At 40.3% G+C, this 12,212-nt stretch overlaps 1 protein-coding gene across 1 annotated transcript in view; it reads left to right on the forward strand.

Moving 5' to 3' along the window:
• The window catches only part of LOC123932117 (putative adhesion G protein-coupled receptor E4P), a 62,259-nt gene that overhangs the window by 32,458 nt on the left and 17,589 nt on the right, over positions 1-12,212 (forward strand). The window contains exons 7-11 of the mRNA XM_045989831.1: positions 924-1,034; positions 2,413-2,606; positions 6,283-6,441; positions 8,535-8,729; positions 11,958-12,193. Coding sequence (XP_045845787.1) covers positions 924-1,034; positions 2,413-2,606; positions 6,283-6,441; positions 8,535-8,729; positions 11,958-12,193 — 895 coding nt within the window. The remainder of the gene's footprint in view (positions 1-923; positions 1,035-2,412; positions 2,607-6,282; positions 6,442-8,534; positions 8,730-11,957; positions 12,194-12,212) is intronic.

The following is a 12,212-nucleotide window of genomic DNA, read 5'->3' on the forward strand; positions in this document are numbered from 1 at the left end:
TATTGACAGGATTCAGTTCAGTTCTACTGCTGATTTAGAAACGGTTCTTTCTCTTCTATCTTCCTTCCTGGCCTGTGAATCAGTGCTGGATTGAAGAGCAAAGGGTAATACCTCACATCCACTTGGAGGGCTATTAACAAAAACCAGAAAATAACAAACATTGATGAGGATATAGAGAAAATGGAAACCTAATGCACAGCTGGTGGGAATGTAAAATAGTACAACGATGTGGAATTTCTTGGTGATTCCTCAAAAAAATAAACATAGAATTACTATATGAATCAGCAATTCCACTTCTGAAAGCAGAAACTAGATAAACAAAATGTGGTGTATCCAGACAACATAGTATTATTCAGTCTTAGAGGAAGGACATTCTAACTCCTGCTACAACATGGATGACCCGTGAGACCGTTATGCTCAGTGAAATAAGCCAGGCACAAAAGAACAGATACTCTATTGTCCCACTCATAGGAAGTCCCTAGAGGAGTCCCATCAATGGAGACAAGAAGCAGATGGTCAGAGCCAGGGGTGGGTGAAAGCATAAGGATTTCGTGTTTAATGGGAACAGAATTTCAATTTGGGAAGATGAAAAAGTTCTAGAAAGGGATGGTGAGGGTGTGATTGTGCTTAACACCCCTGAACTTTATGCCTAACCATGGTTAAAATGGTAAAATTCATGTTATGTGTATTTTATTCCAGTAATGATAAAGAAAACAGTGAAGGTGCCTGATTAATTCCTAGTTCACATTTTGAATTTGGCTAAGTGCGCATGGAGTTTGGCCCTTTCTTTCCCACACTAATCAAGAGTTATCAGTTCATGAGTACGTGAGCTTTTCTTTTTGGTGTCCAGTGCAGAGGATTATCACACTGGAGCAGGTGGGCAAGTGGATGTTGCTGTTGACCAAACATTCTCTGTTTTTTAGCCATCAAAACACAAAGGGTTGAGAACTGCAGGCTGAAGACACTCAGTTTGAAGGCAGAAAAGCAGACCATGGATATTCACTGCACCACCATTGAGAAAGAAATCTTGGGAGGTACTCTATATGGTGGCCCTAGAACTTAGACTATCAGTCCAAGAATTTTCCCAATGGAATTCCATGTTGTTCCAATAAAACAGTTCGTAGAAGCCTTTTATTGTTACTTGAGTAAGTTCCATGGATGACGCTGATAAAGTCAGAGTCTGGGAAATTCACATTGGATTCTCACAGCCAGAAAAAAGAAAAAGAAAAGAATCCTATTTTGTTTACCTTGGATGTGTTGGAGCAGGATTAGAGTTGAGATTTTTTAATGACTTCCCATGTCTTTTCCTTGCGTAAATCACCTCCATCCTCTGCAATGCTTTAGGCTGGTTTCCTTAAACAGATGTCTTTCCCCTGCAAATGGACAGTGAGTGACTCTCCATTTCGTAAAGGAACCAATCAGCCTTTTAGCTCTTTCTCTCTTTTTTAAATTTCTGGATATTTGTGTTTATTTTTATTCATTTATTTTTTTGCTTTAAGTTTTAAATTTTAAAAAAATTTTTACTTGAGATATAATTGACATATAACATTAGTTTCAAGGTATGATGTACTGATTTCATATTTGTCTAGCTCATTTTAAAAACTGTGCAAGTCTAAATTTAATCGCCTTTAAGATTTTTTCTTTACTATTTTTCACATGACCTTTCCCTCCTGCAAACTTACTTTTTTCTCCCTCTTTCACTTCCTTGCTCTCCCCTTCATCTTTTGCCTTCTTCTTCCCTTCTTCCCTTCTCTCTTTCCTTCTTTCTTCCCCCTTTTCTTCTTCCATCCCATTTTCTTTCCCTTCCCTTTTCTCCCTTTCTTCCTTCTCTAAATCCACCCATTCATCCATGCATCCATACAATCTACCATCTTTCCTTTCACCCATCCATCCATTCATCCTTCTATCCATGCAAGCTTGCATCCATCCATCCATCCATCCATCCATTCATCCATCCATTCTTCCATCCATCTACTCACCCACTCACCCATCTACTAAACTGCCTGCCTTCTTTCTTCCTGATTCCTTCCATCAATTCATTGATTTGCATTGGAATTTTTGGGGAATATAATAATGACTTTGCATTTTTCTAGCTCCAAACTAAAGTTGGTTATTAAATATCTTTAATCTTTTCCTTAACTGTAAAATGTCAAAGAAAATATTCTCTAGCAAGAGTGGTAGTCATGAAGAATTTCTATTTAAAATTTAAAATACATTAAAAATAAAATGATTTTTACTTATGTGAATGACTCCGCACATTGTCCCACAGTAAAGGCTCAATAAATGGGAACTAAAATTACTTTTTCCAATGATCAGGCATTTTACAAGTGAAGGTTAACAGAGATTACATTGCCCCCAAGTGCCCCAAATGGGCATCCCTGAAACTAGGTGGGGTTTTCTTCTTTATCCCAGGTATTGTCGCATTTATATCTTATGCTTCTATTGGTCCCATCATCGGTGAGAGTTTTGTGTCTGAGGAAAATCTAACGACAAAGGAAAAATTGCATAATTTCTACCTGAACTCCAAGGTAGTGAGTGGTACAGTGGGATCCAGAAAGAACATCTCACTCTCCGTGTCTGTCAATTTCACATTTCAGCATGAAAAGGTACGTGAGAACCAGGTGACTCTATTACATGTACAGGGATTTCATAATTAAATGGGAATGTTTCCATGCTGATGAATTCACAGGTTGGAAGTCTGTAAAAATGAAATCAAATCTCACTCATCTGGGAGACATGGTATTGGAAAGCCCAAAATAAACCAAGGGTGTGATATGGCTTCCTGAGAAACTGGGGTATCCCTGAGCTGTATTGAGGAGATAACTTCAGAATCAGCCTCTCAAATCTCCCCCAAGGTTCTGGACATGTCTGACTTGTCAAACCGGTCCAAATAAAACTGGTCAGGGTTTAAGAAGGCACCAATCCAGACCAGCATGTGAGATGAATGGTAGTTCTTAGGTGTTTTTGAAGTGCTTCTTAATGGCTCTAACAAGGCATCATACCAGGCACATTCCAATAGAAAAGTTTTCAAGGTTTTAGAACTTTGCCAAAATTAAAATTGATTTGTCTTCTTCAATTACCCCAGAACTTGGCAACTTAAAGTGATATGAATTTATTATCTCACTCTGTTTCTTTGGGTCAGGAATCTGGGTGCGTTGTTGGATGGCTCTAGCTCAAGGTTTCTCAAAAGTTTTCTGTCAAGATGGTGGCTGGGTGTTGTCACCAGCAGACTTCACTGAGGCTAAAGAGTTTGTTTTCAAGGTGGATCCACCCTGTGACTGGTGGCAAGAGGCTTCTGTTTTTGCCATGTGGGGCTCTCTGAGAGCTGCTTCAGTGTTCTCATGGTGTGGCAGTTGGCTTCCATGAGTGCTCCAAGAGAGTCTGCTCCCAAGGAAGTGGAGTTAGACTTGACATTTTGAAGGGAGTGCCAAATAATTGATGGACATTTCTTAAACCAGTACAGGGAGAGTTGCAGCTGAACAAATTGGGTTCAAGTCCCAGCTCCCTTCCCACTCACTAGTTAGGTAAATTACCCAGGCTTCTGTGCTGAGCACAGTCCAGATGCTGAGGTTCTGCTACTGGTAATTGTAATGTGCCTTCTTGATGTGTAGGATAAATGAGTCCATGTGTATAAAGCCCTTAAAATAGTGCCTGACATCAACAAATGGTGCTGGGAAAATTGGATATCTGTGTGCTAAAGAGCAAATGGACTCTTACACCATACATAACATGAACACAAGATGGATCAAAGACATAAATGTAAGACCTAGAACTATCAAAGTTCTAGAAGAAAACATAGTTGAAAAGCTTCATTACTTAAATTTGGCAAGTTTCTGTTATGACACCAAAAGAACAAGCAACAAAAGTAGAAATAGACAAATGGGCAACACTAAACTAAAAACTTCTGTGCATCAAAGGACACAGTCAATGGAGTGAAAAGCTAACCCATGGAATAGGAAAAAATACCTGCTAAAGGATTAGTACTCAGAATACATAAAGAACATCTACAAGTCAACAACAGCAACAAAATACTTCCATTTAAAAGAGAGAGAGAGAGAGAAAGGATCTGAACACATGTTTCTCAAAAGATGATATACAAATGTTCAAGAAGCATATGCAAAGATGCTGGAAGTCACTAACCATTAGGTAAATGTAAATCAAAACTGCAATGACATATCACTTCATATCCATTAGTATGGCTATTATAAAAACAAAACAAAATAAGATGAAGAGGGAGAGAAATTGGAATCACTGTGAACTGTTGGTAGGAATATTAAATGGTGCAGCCACTATGGAAGATAGTATGGTTGTTCCTCAAACGCTTGAACCTAGTATTACTGTATGAAATAATATCGAATAGTATTTAGCTTTTTTAAAAAAATGAGCACTGGGTGTTATATGTCAGTGATAAATCACTAAATTCTACACCTGAAATCAATTTTACCATATACATTAAATAATTAGAATTTAAATAAAAACTTGAAAAATAAAGAAATACAATTTTGATATATGTTACAACAGGGATGAACCTTGAGGACATTTTGTTAAGTAAAATATGCCAGACACAGAAAGAAAAATTTTGTAATCTTCCATTTTGTATAAGGTCCCCAGAGTAGTCAGGTTCATAGAAACAGAAAGTCAAAGAATGTTTGCCAGGAGTTACAGGGAGAGAAATGAGGAGTTGTTTTTTTAATGGGCAATGTTTCAGTTTTACAAAATGAAAAAAAGTTGTGGACAGGACACCTGGGTGGCTCAGTTGATTAAGTGTCAGTCTTCTGTTCAGGTCATGATCTCAGGGTTCTGGGATCAAGTCCCACATTGGGCTCCTTGCTCAGTGGGGAGCCTGTTCTCCTTCTACTTGTGCTCTCTCTCTGACAAATTTTAAAAAAAAGTTCTGGAGATGGGTTGCACAAAAATGTGAATTTATTTAACACTATGGTGCTGTCCACTCAAAAATGATTAGGATGGGAAATTTTTATATTATGCAATTTTTACCATAATAAAACCTTTATTAAAAATCTGACACAGGGACACCTGGGTGGCTCAGTGGGTTAAGCCTCTGCCTTTGGCTCAGGTCATGATCTCAGGGTCCTAGGATCAAGTCCCGCATCGGGCTCTCTGCTCAGCAGGATGCCTGGTTCCCCCTCTCTCTCTGCCTGCCTCTCTGCCTACTTGTGATCTCTCTCTCTGTGTCATATAAATAAATAAATAAAATCTTTTTAAAAAATCTGACACATAGTAAGAATTCCAAAGCATTAGATACCATTACTTTCTAGGCTCAGCCTTTGTTGATTTTTTTTTAATGCAATTACATGGGAATTTCAGAACACAGGAAGTGGTGAGCACTCAGAATATTTTTTACTGCCTTTTATTTCCTGTCAAAGGAAATATTTAAAGCCTCTAACTATCAAATAAGCAATATTCAGACACCATTTCCCCCTTTTCCCAGCTCTTGGCTGAACGCAGGGTTTTGTTGTGTTTTTTTTTTGTTTTGTTTTCTTACAAACAGCCTTAGACCTGGATTAAGGAAAGAAACAGATTTTTGTCTCCTTCATATAATCAAATTTTGGGCATGATTGAGTGGCCATGTGAAAGCATTCTGACCCTTTTATACTTCCCACTGGGGCCCATTATACTTAAGTTGTTCACTTGTAGCAGCTTCAATGAGCAAATCCTTTTCTGTGTCAAATCACAGAACAGTGAACCAAGACTTTTGTGCATGTACTGTATTTTGGGGTATGCCCCAACGCATGCATCTGGGACAGTAACAGAACCTATACCATAAGCTGCTGTGGAGATTAATAGAGTTATTCCATGCTGAGTCTAGAGACTGGTGCTAACATATGTAGATATCTGTCAGTGTTGTCCCTGTTGGTGACAAGGACAATTTCAAGGGAGCAAAGAACTACTAGTTAGGAATTCAACAGACATTTTCTCTTCTTCAGGAAATCACATTGCCTTGACATCAAAAATGATCTCCTTTTTCTTTCCCCTTCTCATTTACCTTACAAATGAGAGAGACAGTAGGTAGGATGGTTAAGACTTACATCTCTGAAGTCAGAACTCCAAGACTGGAATCCCATCTCCTCAATTATCACCAGGTTCCAACTGTCAGTTTCCTCCTGTGTAAAAGGAGTATATGAATACTTACCTTACAAGAGTTTTGTAACAAGTAAATGAGATAATAGACACAAAATGCCTAGTATATTTTGGAATATGAACAACAATCAGTAAATGTTAGTTATTCTATGACTGGGCTAAGGCAATGTGGTTATTCTCCAGATGAAGAGAGAAAATGAGCAGTCTATCTGTGTCTACTGGCAAGGATCATCTTGGTCTAATGAAGGCTGTCAAGTCATTTCTTCAGATGAAAATCAAACCCTTTGCAGCTGCAACCACCTCTCCACCTTTGCCATCCTCATGGCATCCACAGACTTAAAGGTAATCTCTACTTTTGTAAATAAACTTACTTTTCATTGAAGTGGAACATTATCGAGTTCTAGTAAAAAGAAGATTGAATGCATTCTGACATTGAACGGAGAGTGGTTTTAAAGCAAGCCCTCTATTCATGAAAGGCTGTCGACATTTTCAGTGGAAATCACTAGAATGTTCACCTGGAAGTGTTAGCCATTAAGTGCTTCTCACAGTTTCCTGTTCCTAGGAACCATAGGGTGGGGTGTTTATTTATAATGCAGATTCTTGGCTCCATTTCCAAGAGATTTGGATTCTGAAAACCTGGTGTGGGGTCAGGGTTCTGCATTTTACAAGGGGATTCATTCCCTAGACAAATATTCCTCGAGCATCTAGGACCACTAAGTGTGTGGAAAATACCCAACGCTTCTGTGAATGGGGACATAGTAAGTAATGAACCTCAGAATAAGTGAATTGTATTGTATGTTACAAACTTCTCTCTCTGATATGGGGAAGTGACAACAGGGACAACTCTGTGCTCCCTCAACACAGAGGGAAAGAATGTCAAACATCTCCTGAATAACTCTTTACCTTTACATTGATCATACATTGAACTAATATTTGGAACGTATTGGGTTAAAGAAAATATACTAGAGTTCCTGGGTGGCTCGGTTGGTTAAGCAACTGACTTTGGCTCAGGTCAGGATCCTGGAGCCCCAGGATTGAGTCCCGAGTTGGGCTCCCTGCTCAGCAGTGAGTCTGCTTCTCCCTCTGACCCTCACCCCTCTCATGCTCTCTCAATCTCTCTCTCAAATAAATAAATAAATTCTCTTGGAAAAAAAGAAAACATAGTAGTAAATTACTTTATGTCTCCTTTTACATTTTTGATGGGGCTACCAGAATATGTAAAATTACCTCATTAGATATACGTTTTTTGAAAAAAAAAACACTTTATTGAAATATCCTTGATATGTAAAAATTGTATATATTTAAGGTGAAAAACGTGATGTTTTAGTATATGTGTATGCATTATGACAAGATCTTCATGGTCAAGATACATAACTTACCCATCACCTCTATTTAGGTGTCCTGTTATGTGTGCCTGTGATGAGAAGCAAATTTCAAGTATACAACACAGCTTTGTTAACTGTTGATACCATGCTGTACATTAGATCCCCAGAACTCACTCAGCTTGCATAACTGAAGCTTGGTGCCCCTTGGTCACATCTCCTCATTTTTCCCTCCTCCCAGCCTCTGGCAACCAACGTTCTACCCTCTGCTTCTGTGAATTAGACTATTTTGGAGTCTGCATATATGTGAGATCATACAATATTGGTTTTCCTGTGTCTGGCTTGCTTCATTTGGCCTGATGTTGTCAGGATTCATCCACGTTGTCACAAATAGCAGGATTCCCTTCTTTATTAATGCTGAGTAATACTCTACTGTAGTAATATAATGTGTACACCTCAGTGTCTTTTCTCATCCATCCATCAATGGATATTAGGTTGATTCCATATCTTGGCTATTGTGAATGATGCAACTGTGATATTTCTATGGGCCATGCCACTTTGGTGGTTTCAGTTTTCCAACAGTCCTGTGTAGAAAATGCTCTTAATGCCTCTATTAACTGGCCAGGACTGTGATGACAAAGTTCCACAGTCTGGGTGGCTTAAACAACAGAAACTTATTTTATCACAGATCTAGAATCTGAAAGTTCAAGTTCAAGGTGCTGGCAGGGTTTTTTTTTTCCCTGAGGCATCTCTCCTTGGCTTCCATCTCCCTGTGTCTTCACAAGGTCCTCCCTCTCTACCTGTCTGTTTCCAAATTTCTTATAAGGACACCAGTCTTATAGATCAGGGCCCACCCTAATGAAATCATATAACTCAGTTAACCCTGTCTCCAATACAGTCAGATTCTGAGGTCCTTCGGATTAGTACTTCTACATATTAATTTGTGGGTGGGGAACACAGTTCAGCCTGTAATACTGCCTCCATTTTAAATATGGGGACACCAGATCTCAGAGAGCTAAAGTCATTTGTTTGGGGGACAGACCTGGGACACCCATCAGGCACATAACAACATAACTGGAAACTCTAATGGATTTCTTCCTTTGTGGCTCATAGGTGGATCCTGTGCTGACCATGATCACATACGTGGGGTTGAGCCTCTCTCTGCTGTGCCTCTTCCTGGCAGCCCTCACCTTCCTCCTGTGCCGACCCATCCAGAACATCAGCACCTTCCTCCACCTGCAGCTCTCCATCTGCCTCTTCCTGGCCCATCTGCTCTTCCTCACGGGCATTGACCGGACAGAGCCCAAGGTAGGAGAATTAGCTGAGACTCAATTTTCTGTGAACATTTCCAGTGGCTTTGCTGCTATGCTCTTGAAGCCCAAGGAAGGGTCGCTAGATGTAGGAAAAGGGAAAGAAGATCCAAAAATTTGGATGGACAGTTCAACCCCCATTGCCAATGGCTGCTCACTTAGGTGCTATCAATAGTGGGTCTCTGGGAATGAATATTAGAAGGGAGTTCCCTGACTATGAAATGGTAAAAGTCGGGGTGCCTGGGTGGTTCAGTCAGTTGAGCGTCCAACTCTTGGTTTTGGCTCAGGGCATGACCTCAGGGTCATGAATTTGAGCCCCACATCACTCACACTCTGTGGGGAGTCTGCTTCCCCTCTTCTGCTTCCTCTCCCCTCTCTCTCAAATAAATAAATAAATCTCTAAAAAAAAGAAATTGTGAGGGACGCCTGGGTGGCTCAGTTGGTTGAGCCGCTGCCTTTGTCTCAGTTCATGATCCCAGCATCCTGGGATCGTGTCCCACATCAGGCTCTTTGCTCGGCAGGGGAGCCTGCTTCTCCCTCTGCCTCTGCCTGCTACTCTGTCTGCCTATGCTCGCTCACTCTCTCTCTCTCTCTCTCTCACAAACAAATAAATAAAATCTTTAAAAAAAAAAGAAATGGTGAAAATTGCATATCAAAATTAATTTATTTTAACTTGGCAAACCTAAAGCATGAGTAGAGGAAGTAACTTGCCTAATATCCTATAATAGGTTTTATGAGGTTTTAGTTAAGAACCTGACTGTCCTTCACTAATTCAGGGCACACAGCTCTAGATCTGCACTTTATAGCAGAACCTCCTGTTATGATAAAAATATTCTATATATGAACTCTTCAGTATGGGAGTGACTGGCCACAGGTGGCTATTAAGCACTTGACTTTGGCTAGTGTAACTGAGGAACTGACTCTTAAATTCAGTTTTAATTTTTTAAAAGATTTTATTTATTTATTTGACAGAGAGAGACACAGCGAGAGAGGGAACACAAGCAGGGCGAGTGGGAGAGGGAGAAGCAGGCTTCCCGCCAACAGAGAGCCTGACACGGGGCTTAATCCCAGGACCCTGGGATCATGACCTAAGTCAAAGGCAGACACTTAATGACTGAGCCAACCCAGGCACCCCTTAAATTCTGTTTAATTTTAATGAATTTTAATGTAAATAGTCCCATGAGTGTCTCCTAGCCATAAGGTAGACTGTGCAGATCTGTAGATATCAAGCTTATTCAGCAAAGAAGGACACTGAAGTGTTTATTTTGTGAATATTTGTGAAAATACAGTTCCTCTAAAGCCATTGGGTCACCTTTCAGCACTTTGCTAAATGAAAACTTGAACATAGGATACTCAGTTCTCTCGGATAGCATTTTATGCATGAGTGAAGTGAATCTAAGCCAAAGGTCAAAAAAATTGTTTCCCAGACCTAACTGTCAGCAGTTCCTTTCTGTTGAGTCTGCTTGTGGTTTTTAATTAAAAAAGAGTTGCCAGTATCTGGGTACTTACCTCAAAGAAGGAGCACTGGGTGTTATATGCAAACAATGACTCACGGAACACTACTTCAAAAACTAATGAGGTACTGTATGGTAACTCATGTAACACAATACGAAAAATTTTTTAAAAATTAAAAATGCTTAAAAAACTTTTGTATCAAGATGGACAGGACTGGAGGAGATTATGCTGAGTGAAATAAGTCAAGTAGAGAAAGTCAATTATCATATGGTTTCACTTACTCATGGAGCATAAGGAATAACATGGAGGACATTAGGAGAAGGAGAGGAGAAGGGAGTTGGGGGAAATTGGAGAGGGAGATGAACCATGAGAGACGGTGGACTCTGAGAAACAAACTGAGGGTTTTGGTTCCAAAACCAGGGTTGGGTGAGCCTGGTGGTGGGTATTAAGGAAGGCACATATTGCATGGAGCATTGGGTGTGAGCATAAACAATGAATCTTGGAACACGGAAAAAATAAAGTTAAATTTCAAAAAAAGTTTAAAGATAATTAAAGAAAAAGAATTGAAAGTAAGTTCTGAGGGGGACATTTGCACAACCATGTTCACAGTACCATTGTTCACAATAGCCAAAGGTAAAAACAACCCGTGTGTCTTGACAGACGACAGGTACAAGAAGTGCAGTATATACACAGGATGGAATATTATTCAGCCTTAAAAAGGAAGGACATACTGACACTTGCTACAACCTGGATGGACCTTGGGGACATTGCGCTTAATGAAATAAACCAGTCACAAAAGGACACATCCTGTCTGATTCCACTCATAGAGGGTCCCTAAAAGACTTACACGTATTCCCAGAGACAGAGAGTCGACGGTGGAAACCTGGGGTGGGGGAGGGTCAGAAGGCCAGTGTTTCAAGGGACAGATTTCGGTTTTGCAAAATGAAGAGTTCTGGAGATGGATGGTGGGGACAGCTGCACAACAGGGTGAATGTACTTAACACTCACAGGCATTGACTAGACCACGAACCATGCACTCAAAAATGGTAAGATGGAAACTTTTGTGTTATGTACTGTATATTTCTTTTTAACTGTCTGCATTTAAAAACTGAAATATTTTGCTCAACAATCCAGATTTCCAGGTGTGTGTGTGTGTGTGTGTGTGCATATGTCTTAAAGAAAGGATGCCAAAACAATGAACGCTGTTATGCTGTAAATAAACAAATAAAAAAAATTTTAACCCCCCCCCAAAAAAAGAAAGGAAACACTGGCAATATTAGGCTCACATTCTTTTTTTTATTATTATTATGTTAGTTAGTCACCACACAGTATATCTTTGGTTTTTGATGTGCTGTTCCAAGTTCGTTGTTTACATATAACACCCAGCGTTCTGTGCAATACGTTCCCTATTACTCAGCCATCAGAAATGATGAATAGCCAACTTTTGCATCAACCTGGGCTCACATTCTTGAATGGAAACCATTGCTGGAGCTGAACGCAACTGCTGCTTTTCGGAAGGGTCACGTGGCACAGTTCCAAACCTCTTCCCAAACACTTGCCTGCTTGACAGGTACATGCTCCCTGCCTGGCCCTCCACAGCGATTTGAGTTTGCCACCATGAGTCAACCCAGAGACATACAGGAACTCAACCCAAGCATCTTGCTCTGCACAACTGTGTTCCATTGACCTTGCATCCCCTTTGCTCCAAGGAATGGTGAACATCGTTCTCTGTGCACCCATAAGGTTCTCCCGACTCGTGTCTCCCCTCCAGGTGCTGTGCTCCATCATCGCTGGGGGGCTGCACTACCTCTACCTGGCATCCTTCACCTGGATGCTCCTTGAAGGGCTGCAGCTTTTCCTCACTGTCAAGAACCTCAAGGTGGCCAACTACATCAGTGCAGGGAAGTTCAAGAGGAGGTTCATATATCCTTTGGGCTACGGGATCCCGGCTGTGATTGTAGCTGTGTCTGCAGGGCTTGGACACACCAATTATGGAACCAAAACTCAGTAAGCACAGTGTCTTTGT

This window comes from Meles meles, chromosome 20, assembly GCF_922984935.1.
Source record: "Meles meles chromosome 20, mMelMel3.1 paternal haplotype, whole genome shotgun sequence".
NCBI classification, from domain to species: Eukaryota; Metazoa; Chordata; class Mammalia; order Carnivora; family Mustelidae; genus Meles; species Meles meles.